This window comes from Protopterus annectens, chromosome 6.part0 (assembly GCF_019279795.1).
Source record: "Protopterus annectens isolate FY-2018-M chromosome 6.part0, PAN1.0, whole genome shotgun sequence".
NCBI lineage: Eukaryota > Metazoa > Chordata > Ceratodontiformes > Protopteridae > Protopterus > Protopterus annectens.
In genome coordinates this window covers 1131768804-1131791655 of record NC_056737.1, presented here as the reverse complement: position 1 = coordinate 1131791655, position 22852 = coordinate 1131768804, and the positions used below count along the sequence as shown (strand labels likewise).

At 41.5% G+C, this 22852-nt stretch overlaps 1 protein-coding gene across 1 annotated transcript in view; it reads right to left on the bottom strand.

The window, feature by feature from the left end:
* The window catches only part of BAZ2B (bromodomain adjacent to zinc finger domain 2B), a 3835724-nt gene that overhangs the window by 1440153 nt on the left and 2372719 nt on the right, over positions 1–22852 (bottom strand). Inside the window, exons 25-26 of the mRNA XM_044074749.1 lie at positions 3975–4189; positions 3823–3897 (exon numbers count right to left, since the gene is read on the bottom strand). Of these exons, the coding sequence (XP_043930684.1) occupies positions 3823–3897; positions 3975–4189 (290 nt within the window). The remainder of the gene's footprint in view (positions 1–3822; positions 3898–3974; positions 4190–22852) is intronic.

Genomic DNA, 22852 nt, shown 5'->3' with positions numbered 1-22852 from the left:
CTATTAATATAAAACAAAAACAAAAAACTATGTACATAATCAAATAATAAAGTTTAATCCTAATCTACATTACAGATCAAATGAATACTTCCTTACGGAATATTCCCATCTCTTACAGTTGTGCATTTTCTCCTATCTGCACTCTGTGATTATAATGTAGCCAAACATTCCATTATTGGCTCTGTAAATATGGCCTTGTATTATGCAATGCCTAGATTTAATAATGTACTGTACAGTATATACTTGTGTGTGACTGTATATGTACTCAATTACCAAATCTTTATCTATGTTGTATAACTCTTATAAAGCTTTTATATTACATTTATCAATTTTAAGTTTGACTTTTTTCTCTGTATTAATTGTGGAGCTTTTCTCCCTGGGCCTCCAATGAAAATGGGTTTCTGACCCAGTGGACATTCCCGGTCAACAAATGTCAATAAATAACATAAATAAGCCCTCCTGATAGGAACAAATGTGCCAAATTGACAGCTGCAACCACAGGCATAAACAAACCTAACATTAAGATTATCCAAGTGTATATTACAGCCTGTGTTCTTACTTACACTAAATGCTCTGTTCTTGTCTTATCTTTACTCCCCTCCCAGAAGGGGAGAGAGAGCTTATATGCTTTCAGAAAACACTGTTAGCCAGAAAGTTAAGAAAAAGTGCACTACCTATATTTAAAAAAATAAATTACACATTGTTCTGGTAAATCTGTTATAGTAGTTACCAGAAAAGCTGCTATCTCTTATTCACTTCCAATAATTTAAAACTTATCATTTACCGAGCTGCTTGTCCTTGTACCATTTAATTTTACTTTTCTCACAGTAAACAATATCTATACCTCTCAGTTTATTGCCTTCACCTTTAGTCAGCTTGTTTCATTGGAAACATACGAACAGGATACATAAGCACTGAACATTTGTTAAAAAAAGCTTAACCAAGAAACTTATCATTAGGTTAAGCAAAGAGCTTAATTCCAGACACTCATCTAGACAAAAGTAAAAGAAAACCTGAAATTGCTTTACTATATAACATGCAATTCTATCATGAAATGTTTTATATAAATACAGTAAAAATATTTTACTTACAGTTGCTTTTTCTTTTTTCCCTTTTAGCATCCTCCAAACATCAATGACACGAAGTGAGGCACATGCCTGTCAGTCCCCCCACAGGTTTAACAAAGCCAACAAAAAAACAATCTTTCTCAGGGTCTTTTTCTTGTAAAGCCATATTTCATAAATGTGATTCATGTTTTGTAGACTCACATTTATTCACTATTTTCAGTGTTGCTGGTCATCATCTTGTTCATCTCCAAACACTCAAGACTCCAGTTCAAGTCAGAGGTACTCCCAATTCATCTATTCAACTCTTGTGCTTTTTTCTCTCTCCTAAGCATTTTCCTTTAGAACACTGGAAAATGATTCACTGGAAAAGTTTCTCTATGAGCCAATTTATCATCAGAAGAATGAGAATCAGAGTCCGTTTCTGTTTGACGTCTCTCTTTTTGTTGGGCAAACTTTTATTTCCTCCTTAGCCTGCTGTATCAAAAAAAAATACTTTGATCTTCCAAGAAATAAATATTCTGAAGACAGCTGGATACAGCAGTTTGAACCTCGCATCTTATTCTTGACATTCCAATTGTTGGGATAAGTTTGTTTCTCTTCTGCCTCGTGTACAGTGAATAATTTTCCATAAACACTCAGTTGTCTCCAGTTGCTAATATTTTGCCCTTCTGCCACAGTTTTGTCAGAATCAACTCTTTCTGCTGGTATGACTGATACTAATACAGGTCTGGGCTGATGTTAACAAAGCCTGCAGTGGAATACCAGTCCAGTTACTTATCTGTGCTTTCATAAAATTAACACAGTCTGGTCTTTCCAGTTCTCTGGTGCAACAAAAAATCTCTGGTTTTCTTCTTGTGCTAAGTCCTCTAATTCTACCATCTTTTGAAACCACTCTTCTTGAGCAGTCTCATACTCGGGACAGCATTTTCTTCACTTCATCCTCTATGCTGTGCAGTTTTATCAACTCATCTGAATAGTTGTTTAAAGCTTCTCCCATTTCCAACCTTTTTTATGTACTCCTTCAATGTTTAATTTATTTTAATCAGCTCTGAGAACATTTGACTTATTTTTTCCTCTAAACTACTGGAAGCCATCTCTTGAAGCAAAGCTAAAGCTTGAACTGCTTTTCACTGAACAGCTGCAGGATTCTTCCTAGTCAGTGTTTTCTCTTCTTGTTGTCTAGCTGATTTTCTTTCAGGCTCTCTAAGTTTCTTCTTTGCTGGTATCAAGGTAGTCTACTTACTAGCCAGCAATGGAATTTTACTAAAACAGGCAGAATTACTGGCCCTTACCTAATAGTTTTAACTTCAGACTGGGAGAGCCGAAATTACGCTGCTGATCACAGTGTAGCCAAACTGGAAAAGCCCCCAAAATTGAATTTTTATATTTGATTTTTTCCCTTTTGATGAGGATAAAAAAAGAACCAAGACCACCCAGGCATCAGGGGGTCATTTTAATAATACTGACACTTTCCAGGCTAAATTCCTCAACATTAAAAGACTGAAAAGTAATACGACTGATTTTTTTCTCTAGAATGAAGTCTGAAAAATTGCTGCCAGGTAATTCTATGAGAAACCAGTCTTCCTTTTTCCATACTCAGCTAAGTAATCAAACACTGGTTACTGAGACATGGACTGCATGTTTGTGTTTTGCCAGGGTGTAGGATAAAACATATGCACTTTAGCAGCTAAAACATGGAATGTTCTAATTAGTAGGTGATGCTAATCAAATGATCTTTATCAGCTGGCATAAAGTATTATTACTAATGGTAAAGACACAAAATGATTATTGCTATATAACAAAGAGCAAGAAGTCTATTCAATTACACACTGACTTTGTGGTGAATGATGACAACAACAACAGGTAAGTGGCATTTGGTGTACACATCAATGACAGTCAAAGGTATGTGACATAGATTGTTAAAAGACAATACCGCTCAACTGTCCAGATTTTTGCCTCATATTTTTGGTCTGTTCCTCATAAAATTTGTGGTTTTCTAACAAATCACTGTGGATTGAAGTCACTAAATAATGACATACATTTACATTTCAGACTTCATATCCATCAGAAAAATGCACCCTAATACAAATCCTGTTCTACTAACTCCAAAGTTCATAAGAGTAATATTTAAAATTTGCCCCTATTTTTAGGCCTTTGCCCCCCCCCCCTCCATTTTAGGCTTTGTCCAGATTTCTTGCCCTGAGAAGTTGAGAGGCATGCAAAAGCCTAATGCTCTTTACATTTACAGGTAAGCTTTTCAGGGCTGCATTACTGAAATAAACAAAGCTTAAACAAGATGTCAAATACTTCTGCAAAAGTGGAACATATTTTATAACACGCATAACAATTCATTTACTACATTACTTGCAAATAACTAATGTTTCTTTATTTACTACATCACCAGGATATGTTTCTTTAACTCAGAAATGTGTTGCCACCAATACACGGTAAGAGGACGTACATAAAATACTACTACTAGAAGCAGTGGCTTGAACACAGTACTCATTATATGTTGACCATGCCCTTCAGTCAGTCCCAGTGATTTACTGTTGTTATTGTCAACCTCTGAAAAAGTCTGTTGTAAATTATTTACTTGATTAACAGTTATATAAAATAAATGCAATGGCATACTCAGTGACACTACTTTTCATTTTCCAAAAAAGCGCTGCAGACTATACATAACTGGTCAAACTACTTAAATAAAAAATTACAATGTAATCTTGGCAACTAAGTAAAAAAACAGTAGTGAACTTACTTCCGCAATCTTCCCTCCACCATCCACTTGTCTCTTCTTAAATTAGACATATACTCAATGTTTTTATCAATTTCACTGTAAATAAAAAATAATACTGTGATTAAGAGGATGTAAAAAGTGAAATGTTACAAACATGAGAAGCAAAAGGTTACCTTACTACACTCTTGCTACATGCTAATTCATTTACAAGGAAAGCCAGTATTGATGCCTTCTGAGCTGGAGTATGTGCCTGGAAGGATTTGGTTTTCAGGCTTTCAGTTAGGTCAGTCTGCCCACAGTGAGCCTCCATGTATATCTGCAGAACCTCAGAAACATTTTCCCTGTTAACACAGACATTCGTCAGATGCTCTCCAAGAGCAGTTTTAGCCTTGAAAAAAATTAGAGAAAAAAGATATATGAGCTGTTTGTCAATTTAATATCACGCCTACCAAACGGGGTATGATCATGTAACACAGTACAAATGAGCTTAAATGGTGCTAGCTGAAATGAAGATAACACGAAACAGTTCCAAGTTCACAGGTGTTTTTAGCCTTATTTCAGATGAAAGAAAACGAAATTCCACAAATTTAGAGTTATAATATACTTTTTTATGTAGCTAGGTTTTGTTACAACATCCTGAAGATACCTTCCAAACTGCACATTGTAGAGCCAGAAAATAAAATGCTTGCTCTCAAGGAAAACATGGGAGAGACAGAAGTTAAGTGATTCTCATAATGCCAGATCCTTTTCATATCCTATCACTGATCTGGTTCAGTCCACAGAAAAGTTATATACTTATCATAACTCCAGAACCTTTTACATCCTAATCCATCCAATACAACAGATGGGTTGAGAGCCACTTGCTGGATCTGATCCAGCCTCAAGCTCCTTTTAAGATCTTTCCCTCCCATATTCTCCTCGAACCCTAACTCTCTTCAGATCGAGTTTGATGACTAAAACAGAAGGTTAAAACAAAATTGCGCACTTACCATGACAACGCATCTGGATGAGTAGGTCCATCTTGTCAAGTACTAGGACTGAAACTGCAGGCTTTCATAGAGTCATAGATTATTACTAGGCTAACTGCCCTCATGGACCATTTTTTAAGCCTAGCCAATTACCCCCTGTGAGAATCAAACCCTGCACCTTTTGTTTCTAAGGTAAGCACCTTAACCATTACACCACCCTCCCTCAACTTCAGTAAGATCAGCATCTAAAATAGGCTGAGACTTCTCCCTTTACTCAAAATGCTCAGCCAGCCAGCTTCCATTTTAGATCTCACAAATGCCATTCAAAAGTGAGGGTTGGGAGATTGGCATAATGGTTAAGGTGTTTACCTTACAGACACAAGTTGCAGGGTTTGAGTCTCACATGGCTAGGTTTAAAATGACCTACAAGGGCAGTTAGCCTAGTACTAATCTATTAACCTAATAACAATAAAACAACATAGTCCCAAAGATCAGGTCTACATGACAGGTATGGGGAAGAAGGGTTAAGATAAGTTGACGAAGACAGACCAGATCAATCATCATGGTAAGTACATAACTTTCTTATTTGGAAAGTGGAGGTCCACTATTCTTCTGGGTGATCATTATAGAAACACATCTAAATCAGTGCAGCTCTACAGGAAGACTGCAATCCAGAAAACACATGAAGCATGCAGTTTGTCCTGCTAAAGTACTCAATGAAGCCCACGCAACAGCTAAATAGTAAGAAAGCATTTCTGAAAAAGGCAACAGAGGTAGCCACTTCTCTAACTGAATGTACTGAAGGCACAGCAAGCAATGATTTATTATAATTTAAATAAGTTATAAGCAGTAGGCCACTCAAAGCCACTTTTGAGGCTTTAGATTCCAGTTGTTTCCTCAGAAAATACGAAAAAATGTGAATCTTTTCTTACTGATCTGGATCAGTCCATATAAAATGTAAGCTGTCAGCTAATGTCCATCCACTGAAAACAAAGTTATTAAAATGCTGGGTCTTTTCATTTCCTAGTCCATTTGATACAACTGAAGGGTAATGAGCTGCTTTGTTGGATCAAATCCAGCCTTGCTACTACTCCAAGTGGCAAGTTCTTTTAAGATATTTTCCCTTCCATAAACTCCTTGGACACTAACAATCCTCAGATCGAGTTTACTAACTAACAATGGAATGCCATGACTGATAGAGAATAATGGAGAGAGAGAGAAGCACTTTCAGGTCTGCCAGGTCCTAAAGTAGAATAACAATTTGGAAGAGGAGTGGAGCAATAACATAACAGATGGACTAGTACGAAAGGATCTAGTGTTACAGTAAATACTTAACTTACATAACCCTATTCATTTTGTCTGTCTGTCAAATCTTACCAAGTGGTCAGAATCCTATAACCCTGAATGGTATAATGACAGGAGATCCTTCAGTACTGTTACAACAAAAAAAAGTCCTAGATCTGGACAATATACCAAAGTTATAGTGTTTGATAAAGGTTTGCCACACAGACCAAGATGCTGTACCAAAGTTCCATCCTGAAAATTCCTGTGGAAAGTAGAGTTGAGTAAAGCCTACTTAAGTGTAACAGCTGACATTCAACTTTCACACTTCCTCAGTGGCATATGGGTTATATGCCCTGTATTAACCCACAATAGCAACTTTCCAGAGCTCAGAATCCTCTCCTCTGACTCCCTGTGACAGGGGATTAGCTAAGCACCTCACTTCAGGGCAAGCCTAACCCCTCTTACAGAAAGTCATTTATTCAATAGGAAGGACCAAGAAGGACCAGAAGCAAGAACTGCCTGAAACCAACCTATGGGCGGTCACAAAATACCAATACAAATTACCACAGCCAACCAACAACACAACAAGGTTGGATACCATTGAACTACATACAAAATAATGAGGATGGTGGGTATGTGCTGTCACTGAGGCAGTGTGAAATTTAAACATATACTGTTACAGGTACGTGGCACTTATGCAATTGTATTAAGTTCATCAGTCACACTACCTCAGTGTCATATGTGTAGAATCCCAAAGCTTTTTCTACCTGGGGAGGAAGAATAAGGATCCAGGAGACCCTGCAGAATGGTCCTTGCAAAGCCTGCACTGGAACTTGTTTCTAGAGTCCATTCCTTTGAATATGCTACCTAAGAGGATAAGGTTCTGATGGAATGTGTAGTAACCATGTCTGGAATTGATTTACCATGGTTGGGGTAACAAAAAACAACAGCAGAAGGCAACCAATGAGCAATCATTTACTTAGAGACAGGTAGACCCTACTTAGCTCTAGAATAGGAAATAAACAGCTGTTCAGTTTTCCTGATGGCTTACTTCTGTCAAGACAGTATCTGAGCTGCCTGTGCACATCTACGTTTGCAGAATCTTCTCTCAATTGTTTTTAGGTTACAGAAAGAAAACTAAGATTGAATCAGTTTCCAGAGCTGTGGACAAGAGTAAGGCAGTCCACACAGCCTATCTGGACCTCACCGAGGTCTTCGACACCATCCCCAACTCTGGAATCATAGATAAACTTACTAAGCTGGGAATTAATCCCTACGTCACTCGATGGGGTTGCCAACTGGCTTACTGACAGAACCCACACTGTAAAAGTAGAAGACTCCAAATCCAGCTCCAGACAAGTGACAAGTGGAGTACCTCAGGGTTCAGTCCTGGGACCGCTCTTGTCTGGCATCTATTTCTCTGAAGTACAGGCCAACACTAAGGGACTCTGGCTAACAAAGTTCGCAGATGACTGCAAACTGGGAGCCATTACTGAATCTCCAAATGCTGTGGATATTCTACAAAAGGGCCTTACAAAAACAGATGCTTGGTGCCAGAGCCATGGGCTCAAGCTCAATGCCAAGAAAAGTATAGTTATCCCCTTTGGGAAAAAAACATGTAGCCATGAATTACCACATAGGTGGCAGTACACTAAACACCGAAAGTGTGATAACAGACTTAGGGACACAGGTGGACAGTGGTCTCGCCTTCGATAACCACATCACTACAACAGTCAGGAAATCCTTCTATGTGGCACACCTCATCACTAAGGGCTTTTCATCCAGAAAAAACGTAATCACTGTCCCACTGTACTCACCCCTTGTTAGACCCATTATAGAATACAATGCCCCGTTTGGTATGCACGTCTCAAGACATCTGCAACAACTAGAAAGGCTGCATAAATACCTCACTAAAAGAATCACAGGCCATTTGTACTTACTTTTCTCACTTGCTTAGAGAAAAAGAGCTCTTGTACTCACTTATCTAGAGGAAAATATTTTTTTATTCAGGCGTGTTAAAGGGTCAGCTGCCAGTCTTCTCTCCTGTCAATCTGATGAATCTGGGCATCTTGAGGCAATGTAGAAATTGCCTCATGTACACAGACAACCCTCTCCTCCTACCACCCAACACCACAACCTGTGAGAGATGCACTTATCTAGCCAAACTGGAGGTAAAGCTCTCTCCAACCAAGACTGAACTTGACAGTCATGAGGAGAAGGTAAACATTTGCACCACACCACACTCATCACATAGTCTCACTAAATATACACCACCAAAATCCACACAGAGTAACACAAAAACATTTGCGAAGGCTCTCAATAATAATCCGTCTAAGCAACAGAGACCTCCAAAGCAGAAATGCAAGCAACCTCCATCCCCCAACACAACCCAAATGACACAGCCCACAGACTCAGTGTGCCACTCAACCACAGCCAATAAGGCAAAACAACATACCCAACACACTAGTCATAGGTGACTCTATAGTCAGGCACACTGATGTCCCACTCACCAGGCTAAACAAGGAGAAGGTTACTGTCAGCTGCCTGTCGGGTGCGAGGATCCGCCACATAACCCACGCAGTCAGGTCACTCTGTCCATGTTGGTGTGAATGACCTGAGATGTACCTCCCTGGACTACATGAAAAGAGACATGGAAGAGCTCTCCGATCTTGTAGCCCAGGCAGGTATGACCCTAGCGCTGAGTAGCATTCTGCCATCGCCCAGAATGATACCGCAGTACAAGGACAAAATGACTGACTTCAACAATTGGCTAAGCTTCTGGTGTCATTCTAAGGGGATCTAGTATCTATCTGCTTGGGACGACATGGTCGACAGACCACGATGCTTTGCCAAAGATGGCCTGCAGCTGTTGCCCCTGGGATTCCGGATACTGGCTAAGGCTCTTACTGCCCCTATAGTGCCTTTTTTAGGGAAGGTTCAAATAACAAATTCACCACCGTAACAGGAACAGGCAAGCAAAAACTGAGGGTAATGCTACTCAATGCTAGAAGTCTAAATCTCAAAATGCACTCACATGAGGCACTCCTTAAAATGGAGAACATCGATATCTGTACAGTGACTGTGACCTGGTTCAAGGCTCCAGAGAGCACCCCTGCACTACCAGGCTATAACTCACACCACACGTTTCAGCCATGTAACCTGGACCGAAACATCTAAGGCGGAGGTGTGTCCATATTCATTAAGGATATCCACACCTCCAGGCTAGTTGCTCAGCATAATGCATCTGAGGTTATCCAAGTGCAACTAACTCTGGGCAAAACTGCAATCCAAATTGTAGCTTGCTACAGATCCCCCACCATGCCCCAGGATTCCCACTCCTCTTTTCTTGATGTACTAGAAAATATTAGGGTTTAACCAAACACCCTAATAATGGGCGATTTCATCTACCCCACCATTAACTGGGAAAACTACTCGTGTGCCAACTCCTTAGCTCAACGCTTTCTGGAATTCATAAACTCCAATGCCCTGGATCAACTTAGCCACACCCCCACCAGAGGCAACAATATCCTAGACATAGTCATTACCAACATGAGTGACTGGTGTTCCACACCTGAAGTCAACTCCTCGTTGGTCCGATCCGACCATAAGCTAATCATCCTTGATATCCACATCCCGCCTCCACCCCCATTAAGGAAACCACGATAAAAAAATTTCTCCAAAGCCAACTTCATACTTCTTAAGACAGAAGTGCTGAACTTCATGACACCCATGCAGATGGACAATACAGTTACAACTGCTGAATCCTACACAAATGCACTCTATAAGCACTTACACGAGTGCATGGATCGTGCTATCCCATGCAGAACAAAGACGCCACCCTCCAAAAAAAAAGGAAGCCAATCTGATGGTCCCCTGCCATAAACAAACTGTAAAACAGAAGGAAGAAATTGTTGCAAAAGAGAGTAAAATCCCATGAGTGCAGGAGCTCCCTGGTCAGCCTCAGTAAGAAGCTGAGATCCCTTATAAGATCCTCCAAAGCTAGCTATGAAAACAAAACCACTAATTCTAAGGACAACCACAAAGCATTCTATAGCTATGTCAAGAATCTCGATGGCAACACCCAGATCTGCTCTGATTTACAGCACAAAGGCATGAAAATTACAGAATCAACTGATATTGCCAACATCCTGGTTCAGTGCTAACTTTACCCCCCTCACCCCCTAAAGGGCCCATATCTTTACAGAAAGAATGCAGAGTCCCTGTAATCACAACGACGCAGGTAAAAGCTGCACTCTCTAGAGCAAAAAATACAGCATCCATGGGACTGGACAACATCCCAGGCTGCGTTTTACATGAACTTCAGAACAAACTGGCTCCCCACTTAAGCACCATGTTCAATAATAGCCTTGCATCAGGCTTTGTGCCCACTGAACGGCGCACAGCAACAGCTATCCCACTCCACAAAGGGGGAGCCACCACTGATCCCATGAACTATCGACCTATTAGCCTGACGAGCCTGGTCTGCAAGGCCATGGAACGTATCATCATGGAACTCATAAACAAAGATACTGGTAACCTCCAAACTCTGGATCCCACCCAGTTCAGGTTTGTGAAAGGCAGATCATGCCTCCTGAACCTAATTGACTTCATTGAGGCAGTCACCAAAGCCGTAGATGAGGGTAAGGTGGTTCACACAGCCTATCTTGACCTCACCAAGGCTTTCGACACCATCCCCCATTCTGGAATTATAGCTAAACTCACTAAACTAGGTATAAATCCTTATGTCACAAGATGGGTTGCCAATTGGCTCGCTGACAGAACCCACACTGTAAAAGTTGCAGACTCCAAATCTGACCTCAAAGCAGTGAAAAGTGGAGTACCACAGGGTTCTATCCTGGGACCTCTCCTGTTTGCTATCTACTTCTCTGAAGTACAGGCTAACACAGAAGGCCTCTGGCTAACGAAGTTCGCAGATGACTGCAAACTAGGAGCCATAGGAAAGTCCCCAAATGATGTGGACATCCTACAGAAGGGCCTCGCTGAGACAGATGCCTGGTGTCAGAGCCATGGCCTCAAGCTCAATGCCAAAAAGTGCATGGTCATCCCCTTTGGTAAAAACTCTGTACCCATGAACTACCACACAGGCAGTAGTCTACTTAACACCAAAAGTGTGATAAGAGACCTTGGGACACAGGTGGACAGCAGTCTCTCCTTTGATAATCACATCGCCACAGTAGTCAGAAAGTCCTTCTACGTGGCACACCTCATCATAAAAGGGTTCTCATCCAGGAAAAAAGAGGTCATCGTTCCCCTCTACTCGACACTCATTAGACCCATTATAGAGTACAACGCCCCTTTTGGAATGTACCTCACAAGACATCTGCAGCAGCTGGAAAGGACACAGAAGTACCTCAGAAAGAGGATTACTGGCCTCAAACAAATGTCCTACACTGACCGCCTCAAAAATCTCCAGCTTTACTCCGTAGCATATTGCCTACTCTGAGGTGATCTCTGCCTCACATATAAAGCTATGTCAAACCCAGAGCTGTTGGACATGCTACACCTAAAGAAATCCCAATCCCTCCAAGCTGCACGCTCTAGGGACCTAAACCTTGTCAACATAATAAACAGGACATGCTGGAAGGATAGATTCCTGTCCCAGAGACTTCCCATACTCTGGAACAGGCTACCCATCTATGTCAAGCAAAGCTCTTCACTAGCACTCTTCAAGAAAAATCTTGATGAGTGGAAGGGAAATAGGAAATACACCCCAGGGATCACTTCAGTGTCTGCTCGACAGTGGCACAGGAAAATAACCTTCTTGGGTGGCGTAAGCCAGGGAACCTTGTTGGCTAGGCTTACGTAGGCCCTTGGGCCAATAGCCTAGTACCTACCTATGAACCTAATGTTACTTTATATGTTAGATGATTGTATTCTTAATAATTTTAGGTTACTTTGTTAGCTTCATAGAATATACAGTCTGCTAAGTGTCTTATACAGAAGTTACCTTATTTTCTGACTGGGATTAAGTGGTTTAATGGTTCTATTTTCTATTTTGGTAAACCTTGGTTATAACACTTAAAACATATGCAGCATATTATAAACACAATCCACATTATTTTTCCATCAGCCCTTCTGGTTTTACTGATTTACTTTCCAAACAGGGTGACTAGTTACATTATTTCACTTCAAAACAGGGCGATTAGTTGCATCATTTCACTTTACAACCATTTGTGTGGGCCTGTTAATGCTAGCCGCATTTGCACAAGATTAACTTCATGACAGTTTTTTTTAAATTAATTTGTTAAACATAACTTTGTTCTGCACATACTTGTAAGAGTAAAAAGCACATACTTGTAAGAGTAAAAAGCACATGGTTTAGATGATTTAAGTCCATACAGTGCATTTCTGATAGCTCCACATATAAGGGTATATTGGTTTACAAATGGGTCACTTCTCTTGAGTGCACTCCTACACATTCAAACTAAGTGGTTTCCTAGTTAGATCCCCTTGGCATGAATGCTTTACTTTTAACATGTATAACTGTATTTCCACCTTAGCAATTATAGTTTTGGTTTTCATCCTCCTTAGGTTTTCACTTGTAGATTTATACACATTCATTCATTTTATAATTTGTTACTGACACACAAACCTGATACGAAAGCCATCTTTGTTAAAAGTGATTTTGTCTACATTTATTAATATTTACTCTGACAGAAATAAAAATATATTCTGGTGAAAGCTGGAACAACCAAAAAGTACAAAATATAAACAAAAGTATATCCAGCCAGACACTGCACAATGCACTAATATGTTAAAATTTTTGGAAACTTTATTAAAACAGATAAAAAGATGAGCACTTTCACACCTATCACAGGCACTTCTTCAGATCTAAAATACATAAGACACAGTAGCACTTTAAATACTCAGGTTAAATTCTGGCAGGACAGAGGTCTTGATTTCAATATTGGTCTTAAAGGCATGGTACCATTTAAACCTTTCCCACTATCAGCATTCAGCTCTAAAATCCACTTAATTTCTAGGCATTCTGTTCTTGTTCTAATATCACCACATCTACTATAAGATTTAAACAATTCCAAAACTAAAAACAAACTTATGAGAGAAGTCAGTGGTGAGAACATGCTTAGCGAGAGTATTTCTAGTATCTTTCTTCAAAATATGATTACAATGTTCATGTATTCTGTCCTTTATGGCGCCAAACAGCTTCCAGTCAAACACGTCTCTAAACCTAGTTAGCATCTGTGGAAAGGTGAACACTTGCTTAGGTTTTTGAACCTGTTCATCTTCCAAAGAATCAAATTGGATGGACTCAAAAGTGTTCACTACTGTCTGCATCAGAGCCCCCATCAAAATCTGCAGTGCTAGACTGACCTCATTCTCAACAGGAGTACAGCCTCCAAGAATAGCTGACTATAAAACACTTTTAGTTAAGGAAACAGCATCAGCCCTTTATATGGTAATAACCTGACTGTCTGTTGTGGTGAAGTTTCTGTTTCTTACTATCAACTACAATAGACGACAATTTATTTATTTTTATTTATTTATTTTACATTTGTTGACTGGGATAGTCCGACTGGATACATGTCCATTTTCAGCGGAGGCTCGGGGAGAAAAGCTCCAAGATAATAATACACACTGAACATTTAGTAAATGCTAGTTTCAAGCAGATTACAGTCATAAGCAATACCAGAATTTAGCACATATAGTTCTTATTATAAAACACTTTACAAAACATATTATTTTCAAAGTTAAACATACATAACATTACATTCAGGTTTAAGACACACTGAGCAGCAGTTATACAACTGACACTTCCTGAAATGGAGTGGAAGAAAAAAGTTAGAAGTAGTTGAAGGTAAGGCACCTAAGAAAGAGAGAGGTCACTAGTCAGGGTTAGTGCAAGGACATAACCAATGAGTTTTGATGCATTTCTTGAGTTTGTTTTTGAACTGAGTTAGTGAGGGTTCTAGGACAAAATTTCTAGACAAAATATCTGGAAACAGAATATTATGTTTGGGAAGGGGGTCTCTTACCCCAGACCTCTCATGCAGCTTAAGGGTTTGGTTATCCCATACATGAACCAGGTACTGAAACAGCCTCGGAGGATGTGTCTGATCCCATACTATAGAGGGTTGTGGGCTCACACCAGAGAGTGATGGGGAAAAAAGTAAGTGGCCTGCTGGCCAGCTTAAGGAAACAATAGATTACAAACTGTAGGCTGAGGCAAGTATTTGTTGATTTTTTTTTTCTTTTAAGTGCAACTGGGCTTGTTGGCGGGCGGGGGGGGGGGGGGGGGGGCAGCCGCAGCAGGACCCATCAAGTCAGATACAAAGACACAGGCCAGAATAATACACTGACACTACTATAGGCTAAGGGCGTCAAGAAAAGAAACTATAAACTATGTCCCCACAAATCAAATAGAAAAGAGGTAATCCAGTGGGCTCAAGTAAAGTCTAGTACCCACCTGTGACCCAGAGGGTGACAGGACTAAAAAGAAACAGAGGATAAAGGATTTGTCTAGATAAAAACACTTTAGTTAGCAGATAGGAGACTCTCTCTCTGATACCCTCCCTGTGGGAGGAATAAAAACGCCTTGCTGAAATTTCCAATAGTTTATTCAGTTATATCAAACAGGGCTAAACTGCATAAAATACAGCAGACAGAAAACAGTTTAAATTGTGTTAAGCCTTGTTCTACAATCAGCAAAGTGCAGTAAAAGAACACACACACTCACAGCACCAGGAAAAATTCAGTTGTCCTAATAGTGACAAACCCCCTCAAATATATGCCCTTAAATCAAATAGAAACCTTTTAAAACAGCAAAAGCATTAACTTAGAGATTCACTTGTCAGAAATGAAAGAAAAATCTCCACAGAAAATACAAATAAAGCAATATAGGTTCATAGGTAGGTACTAGGCTATCTGCCCGAGGGCATTTATAAGCCTAGCCAGAGTGTGTCAGCTTTTGCCGCCCCATTGATTAATTAACTGAGCCTCTGTCAAGAAGAGCCAAGGAAGTGATCCCAGGGGTGTATTTTCTGTTACCCATTCACTTGTCAAGGTTTCTCTTGAAGAGTGTTAGTGAGGGGCTCTGCCTAATGTAGTTAGGAATTTTGTTCCAAAGCATGGGGAGTCTCTGTGACAGGAATCTATCCCTCCAGCACAGGGCCGGCCTTAGCTGAAATGGCGCCCTAGGCGAATTAGTGCTTTGGTGCCCCTTAAGCCCCACTCATAGCCCCACCTACATCATACTCATGATATATCCATGATTTTGGACCTTCATGCTTCCATTATTTTTGGCACTGTCCAGAATTAATGTACAAAAAGGTATTCTGCACAGTAGCCCATTCATGTTTGTATGGTTTGTATCCGGTGTGCAACAAGCAGCCTGGGGTCCACAGTCCAGCCCACCTAAGCAGTTTATCTGGCATACTGTATGCCCCACAAACTGCTTTGACTGTGCAGGTTCATGCCAGACATGACAATGAAGCCATACACACATGTTGAACATGGCTATGCGGCCATCTCATACATTGCAAAGTAAGGTAAGTGGCCCTCTGAACCAAACAAGGTTGGAAATGCACAGTTTATAAATACTGTTGGTAGTATGAGTTTTACTGAACCCAACTGCAGCTCACGTTTTAAATAACTCAGGTTTTCCAGAATGCTGAATGCTAGTTACACAGACAAATGGGAAATGGGCCACCCCCCAGTCAGCTCATTTCCAGGGTAACAAAAGTTTAACCTTTGAAGTACAGTACAGTCATGAGCTCATTCAGAAATCTCACATTAAGACTACTGAAAAGCCTGACTATGAAGTTTGATGCAAATATTACATGCTTTCACTAACAAGAAAGACAAACGGTGATAGTGTTTTTTCATAGTACCCCTCTCTCCCATACCTCTCAGTGAAAGAAATGTCGACAATGCCAAAAATAAGTGGGGAGGGTAAAAGGTCCAAAACTAGGGACAGATTTTAAATATTGCTCCTATAGACTTAAAAAAATTGCTAGAACAGGTTTTGCATTATTATGTATTTTCTGAAGGATATGCAGTCTGAAACTCAAATATCTGCCATTATTTATTGACTTCACCCCTCAATTATTTGTCAGAAAACTGTAAATTATATGAGAACATTCCAAAAATCTGCACATTCTGTGAAAATCTGGAGTTGAGAGTTGTACTCTTTCCCACAAAGATGTCAGATAACACCCCCCACCATATGCCTTGTGATTGGAATTGGACATTTCTAAGGCTAACACAGTCAAAAGAGGAATAAGCAGAGCCCAGCCTCTGCACAGAATTTGGAATTTTGCATACTTCAATAACACAAACCAGAAGCAGTCTACCATGACAAAAATGGGAAAAAAATAAAAAGTGACCATTATTATGAGAAGCTGTCTCTGCAGCATTACAGAAAGTCAGCCATTTCAGTGGCCAAACAGTCAAACACTCCTCCTCCAGCTTCCCAACCCCAACCCCTTCCCTAGAACATAGATTTCAAGGGTCAGCTAAGACCCTGCTACTGCACTAGGATAAGTGTTACTGGCAAAAAAAAAAAGGAAAAGCTCCTATGAACTAATGACTGTAAAGACCCGTACAGCCCATTTAAATTGCAGATATCACTTGGTCTTTGTCACACAAAGAAGCTGAACTAATAGGGAGTATACATCTCAACTGTCCAGACATTTGCGAATTTTTATCTGTTTCTCATAAAGTTGCATTTTTCTGACAAATTACCAAGGATTGAAGTCACAAAATAATGCCATTTGAGTTTCAGACTTCATATGCTTCCAAACTTTCATGCGGACACTTTACCCCGTCATTATTTATGTCTTTGTCCAGATTTCTTTCACTAAGAGATTCAAAGATAAGAGCGGGAGGGGAGGACATATCTTAACCTTCTATCTCCAAAATGACAGATATCATAACAAGTAGGCAAACATAACTATTCATAAATTTGGGACACATCCAGGGATAAATCAGATAATCCTAACACAAGTAGGGGACGCTTAAAATATTAGTACTGTTAATTGTAAAGCGTACAACAGTTCCACAAGCCAACAACTTCAACGAGGAAGCTGGCAGTATGGTTAAAATGTGGTGTTCTTTTGATGAAGTAATACGAAGCAGTGCAACTTACCATGGATAGCAGAAAAACAAACCCTAGTTCTACACTGAAGTGCTCTATCGCACATTCAGTATTATGATGAATATGGCTTTTTCAGACCTATAACAAGGAAGGATCCTTCTAATGAGGTACACTTAAGAAGTATGGGGGGATGTGACTTTCAGACCCTTGCTTGGCTGAAAACGGGTAGATTGAAATTTGCAAGAGCATTATGCTAGCATACTATTTTCTGCACTGACCTGTTCAACAGCCTGCAGTTATAATAACAACCCCAAAATGTCAGACTCTAGAAATAACCATGTTGGAGCCTTACAGATCACTGTTCCTCCTTTCTACCTATGTACAGTAGCTTACTGTTATGTTAAGGGCAAGGGCCAAATAATAAATGGGCAAAATGTCTACTGCGAAAATCTGGACAGCTGAGATACATAGACTGGCGCCTTACCTTTGGAGCTTAACAAAAACTCAAGTGAGGCAGAGCCAATAATTAAATTCCATTGGAGTGTTTCGTTCACCACTTGCAAGAGAAGTTTCTTCTTAGTACAGTCTTCAAGCCGCCAGTTGCAGATTCACAAAATGCGCACACAAAAACATTCAGACTGCCACAACCTTATTAATGAAGCATGGGATGAGAAGCGGGCATGAACAGAATCTTATGCCAGCAGCTTACACTGGAGGAGTCGCCGGGAACATCAGCACAATAAAAGCATCACTGACTGGATGCTATAATAATAGTCAGTTATCCCAGCCACTGACTGATTGTGTATTGCTGCAGATGGGGGGTGGGGGGTGGAAGAGCAGAGCAGGAATCAGGCCCTGTTATGTGCCTATTGAATGGACTAAGGAATTGGGGGGAGGGTACAAACATCTTAGTACAGTTAGGACGAACGTGGAGACAGGACGCCAAGATGAACACAGACTTTATGTGGTGGAAAAATACATTAATTAAAACAAATAAGTAACTAAAAATTGCACCCTTTACCAACCTCACCTGTACGGCGCCCTAGGCGGCCGCCTAGTTCGCCTATGCCTAAGGCCGGCCATGCTCCAGCATGTTCTATTTATTGTTGTGGTGAGGTTTAGCTCACTAGAGCGAGTGGCTCGCAGTGACTTGGATTTCTTTAGGTGGAGCATGTCCATCAACAGTTCTGAGTTGGACATGGCTTTGTAAGTCAGGCAGAGATCACCTCTGAGTAAGCGATATGCGACTGAGTACAGCTGGAGTTTCTCCAGTCGGGCTGCATAGGACATATGTTTGAGGCCAGTAATCCTCTTGGTGAGGTACTTTTTTGGTCTTTCCAGCTGTTGGAAGCGTCTTGTGAGGTACATCCCAAATGGGGCATTGTATTCTATGATGGGTCTGATGAGTGACGAGTAGAGGGGCACTATAGGTTCATAGGTTCATACTAGGCTATCTGCCCTAGGGCATTTATAAGCCTAGCCAGAGTGTGTTTGGCTTTCGCCACCCATTTTAAATTAATTTTGCTATGCCCTTTTTCGAGGTTAGTATACTGTGCCTCTGTCTAACAGTGAAACAGAAGTGATACCAGGGGTAAACTTACGATCTCCCATCCACTCATCAAGATTCCTCTTAAAGAGAGTCAATAAGGGACTCTGTCTAACCTGGATTGGGATTTTATTCCAGAGTGAAGGGAGCCTCTGGGTTATGAATCTGTCCCTCCAGCATGTCCTATTTATTTCAGTGCTGAGGTTCAAGTCTCTCGAGCGCGTGGCTCGATGGGATTTGGATTTTCTGAGGTGCAGCATGTCCATTAATTCCGGGTTGGACATTGCTTTATAAGTCAGGCAAAGATCGCCTCTGAGCAGGCGGTATGCCACTGAGTAGAGCCGGAGTTTCTTTAACCGGGCAGCATATGGCATGTGTTTGAGCCCTTTGATCCTCTTGGTGAGGTACTTTTGGGGTCTTTCCAGTTGCTGCAGGTGTCTGGTAAGGTACATCCCAAAAGGGGCATTGTACTCAATTATGGGCCTGATGAGGGATGAGTAAAGAGGCACAATGACCTCCCCTGATCTAGATGTGAATCCCTTCATGATTAGGTGGGCTATATAAAATGTTTTTCTAACCACTTTGGCCACGTGGTTGTCAAATGAGAGATTGCTATCAACTTGGGTCCCCAGGTCCCTAATTACTTCTTCTGTACTTAATGGATTTCCACCTATGTGGTAATTTGTGGGCACTTTGTTTTTGCCAAAGGGGATGACTATACACTTTTTGGCGGTTAGCTTGAGGCCATGGCTCTGGCACCAGTTGTCTGTTTCTATGATGCCCTTTTGGAGGATGCTTGTGTCGGCTGGAGAGTCGATTATGGCGCCCAGTTTGCAGTCATCTGCGAACTTGGTCAGCCACAGTCCTTCCGTGTTGGCCTGTACCTCCGAGAAATATATACCGAACAAGAGAGGTCCCAGGACTGAGCCTTGTGGGACGCCACTTGTAACTGGTTTGGAGTCTGACATGGCTCCAGCAATTCTAACCATGTGAGTTCTGTCCTTGAGCCAGTTTGCAACCCATCTAGTGACATAGGGTTTATATTTAAGCTGGTGAGCTTATCTATAATGCCCGAGTGGGGTATTGTATCGAAGCCTTTTGCAAGGTCCAGGTAGGCTGTGTGGACCACCTTCCCCTCGTCAATGGCCTTGGTGACTGTTTCAAAGAAATCGACCAGGTTTAAGAGGCAGGATCTGCCCTTAACAAAGCCGAACTGGGTAGGATCCAGTGTCTGTAGGTCCCCAATATCTTTATTTATGAGGTCCATGATGATCCTTTCCATAGCTTTGCAGACCAAGCTAGTCAGGCTTATAGGGCGATAGTTTCCAGGATCCATTGAGGCACCACCTTTGTGGAGAGGGACCACTGTTGCTGTACGCCACTCTTTGGGTACATTATCCTGTAGTAAGGCTGAGATTGAACAGTAGTTTTATGTTTGGGTTTAGCTCTTCTTGGAGTTCATGTAGGATGCAGCCCGGGACACCGTCTGGTCCCATTGATGCTGTGTTTTTTGCTTTGGAGAGGGCGGCTCTTACCTGAGCATCTGAGATGTCAGGGGGAAAGCACTCTGCTGGGATAGTTATTTGCCCTTTGGTGGGAGAAGTTTGCGCTGAACCTGTCAGCTAGGATGTTGGCAATGTCTGTGGGTTCGGTGTATTTTTTGTCATTTTGGACTAATTCTGAGCATATCTGGGAATGCCCACCCAGGTTCCTAACATAACTAAAGAAAGCCTTGTGATTATCCTTAGTGTCCTGTGCAATTTTTCTCACGAAGCTGGCCTTAGACGATTTTATGAGTGCCTGTAGTTTTTTGCTAATACTGATCAGAGATGCCTTCCCTTTTTGGGATTTTGCTCTATCATGTAGTAGCTTCCTCCTTCTATTGTATAGTTTGTTTATGGCTGGAGTCCACCAGACAGGACGTCTGCCTTTGGAGGATTGGGTCTTGATTTTATTTGGGATTGCATGATCCATGCATTCCTGAAGGTGTTCATACAATGCGTTTATAAAGGATTCTGCGGTCTGGGCCGTATTTTCCACAGGCCCGGGGGCTTTGAAGGATTCCACCTCGGTTTTGAGGAGTATGAAATTTGCTTTAGAGAAGTTTTTCACTGTGGTTGTCTGGGCAGGGGGTGGGGTTGGGATGTGAACATCCAGTGAGATTAGTTTAAGATCTGATCTTACCAGTGAGGGATACACTTCTGGTCTGGAGCATAGAGTCCCCATGTTGGTGATGATCAGGTCCAGTATGTTTTCCCCACTTGTGGGAGTGGTAACAAATTGTTCCATAGCATTTGAGTTTATAAATTCTAGGAACCTTTGGGCTAGGGTGTTGGAGCTAGAGTAATGCTCCCAGTCTATGTTTGGGTAGCTGAAGTCGCCCAATATAATGGTGTTTGGAGAGACCTTCATATTTTCCAGTGTTCTCAGGAAGGCCGAGTGGGGTTCCTGGGTTTGGGAGGGTGGTCTGTAGCAGGCTATAAACTGGAAGGCAGTTTTACCCACTGTTAGTTGCACATGGATAGTCTCTGATGCTTCGTGCTGTGCCACCAACCTGGAGGTGTGGGTATCTTTGACGAATATTGATACTCCCCCTCCTTTTGTGGTTCGGTCCAAGTTTTGGGACCGAAAAGCATGGTATGAGGTATAACCTGGTAGTGCTGGCGTGCTCTCAGGAGCCTTGAACCAGGTTTCTGTTACTGCACAGATATCGATGTTCTCCATGCTAAGGAGAGTTTCGAGTGCGTGCATCTTGAGGCTTAGACTTCTGGCGTTGAGTAGCATTACTCTTAGTTTCTTATCCCTTGTGATACCTATGGAGGTGGGTTTGTCTTTTGAGCCTTGCCTAAAAAAGGCACTATGGGGGTAACAAGAGCCTTTGCCAATATCCAAAAGCCCAGGGGTGACAGGTGCAAGCCGTCCCTAGCGAAGCATCGTGGCTTGTCGAGCATGTCATCCCAGGCTGACAGGCATTGGGTCCCCTTTGAATGACACCAATACTTAAGCCAATTATTGAAATTGATCATCTTGTCTTCATATTGTGGCATCATTCTTGGTGAGGGTAAGATGCTACTCAAGGTCAGGGTCATACCGGCCTGGGCTACATGCTCAGAGAGCTCCTCTATGTCTCTTTTCATGTAGTCCAGGGAGGTACGTCTCAGGTCATTCACACCAGCATGGACAATGACTGAGTCATATTTGTACTTGCCTTGGAGTGACCTGAGTGCTTGTGTTATGTGGCGGATCCTAGCGCCCAACAGGCAGCTCACCGTGACCTTCTCCTTGTTCAGCCTGGTGAGCGGGACGTCAGTGTGCCTGACGATAGAGTCACCTATTGCAAGTGTATCAGGTGTGTTGTTTAGCCTTAAGGGCTGTGACTGTTCGGCACACTGGCTTTGTGAGCTATGTGTTGCACGTGTTTTGTTTTGGGGTAGCGGTTGCTTGGGTGTCTGCTTTGGAGGTCTCTGCTGCTTAGGCAGATTTTTATTTAGAGCCTCTGAGTATGTTTCTGTGTGTTTATGCGTTTGGTTTGCTGTCGTGGTAGGTCTATGTGAGACTGGAATTCTAGTGAGTGTGGTTTCCTTCTCCTCCTGACTGGTTACACCAGTACTGAGTTGAGAGAGCTTAGCCTCCAGTTTGGCTATATGGTTGCATCTCTCACATGTGTTGGAATTTGTTGGGAGGAGGAGAGGGTTGTCTGTGTACATAAGGCAGTTGTAACATTGCCTCAAGATTCCCAGATTCACCAGCTGGACCGGAGGGGAGATTAACAACTGACCTTTGTACATGCTAGAATAGTATTGGGAATTCCTTTATAATTGAAAAAAGGGCCAATGGGGAACAAGGTACTCAAGGGGAGTTTGTGAGGGTGTAGTGCTCTTTATTTCTAGATGCGAACCCTTTAGTAATTAGATGGGCTACATAGAAGGATTTCCTAACTACTTTGGCGATAGGATTGTCAAAGGAGAGATTACTATCTACCTGGGGTCCCCAGATCTCTTATTACCTCTTCTGTATTAAGGGGGTTGCCACCTATCTGGTAATTCATGGGTGTTTTGTTTTTCCCAAACGGGATGACTATGCATTTTTTGGCATTTAGCTTGAGACCATGACTTTGACACCAGGTGTCCATCTCAGTAAGGTCCTTTTGGAGAATGTCCATGTCAGCCGGATTGTCAA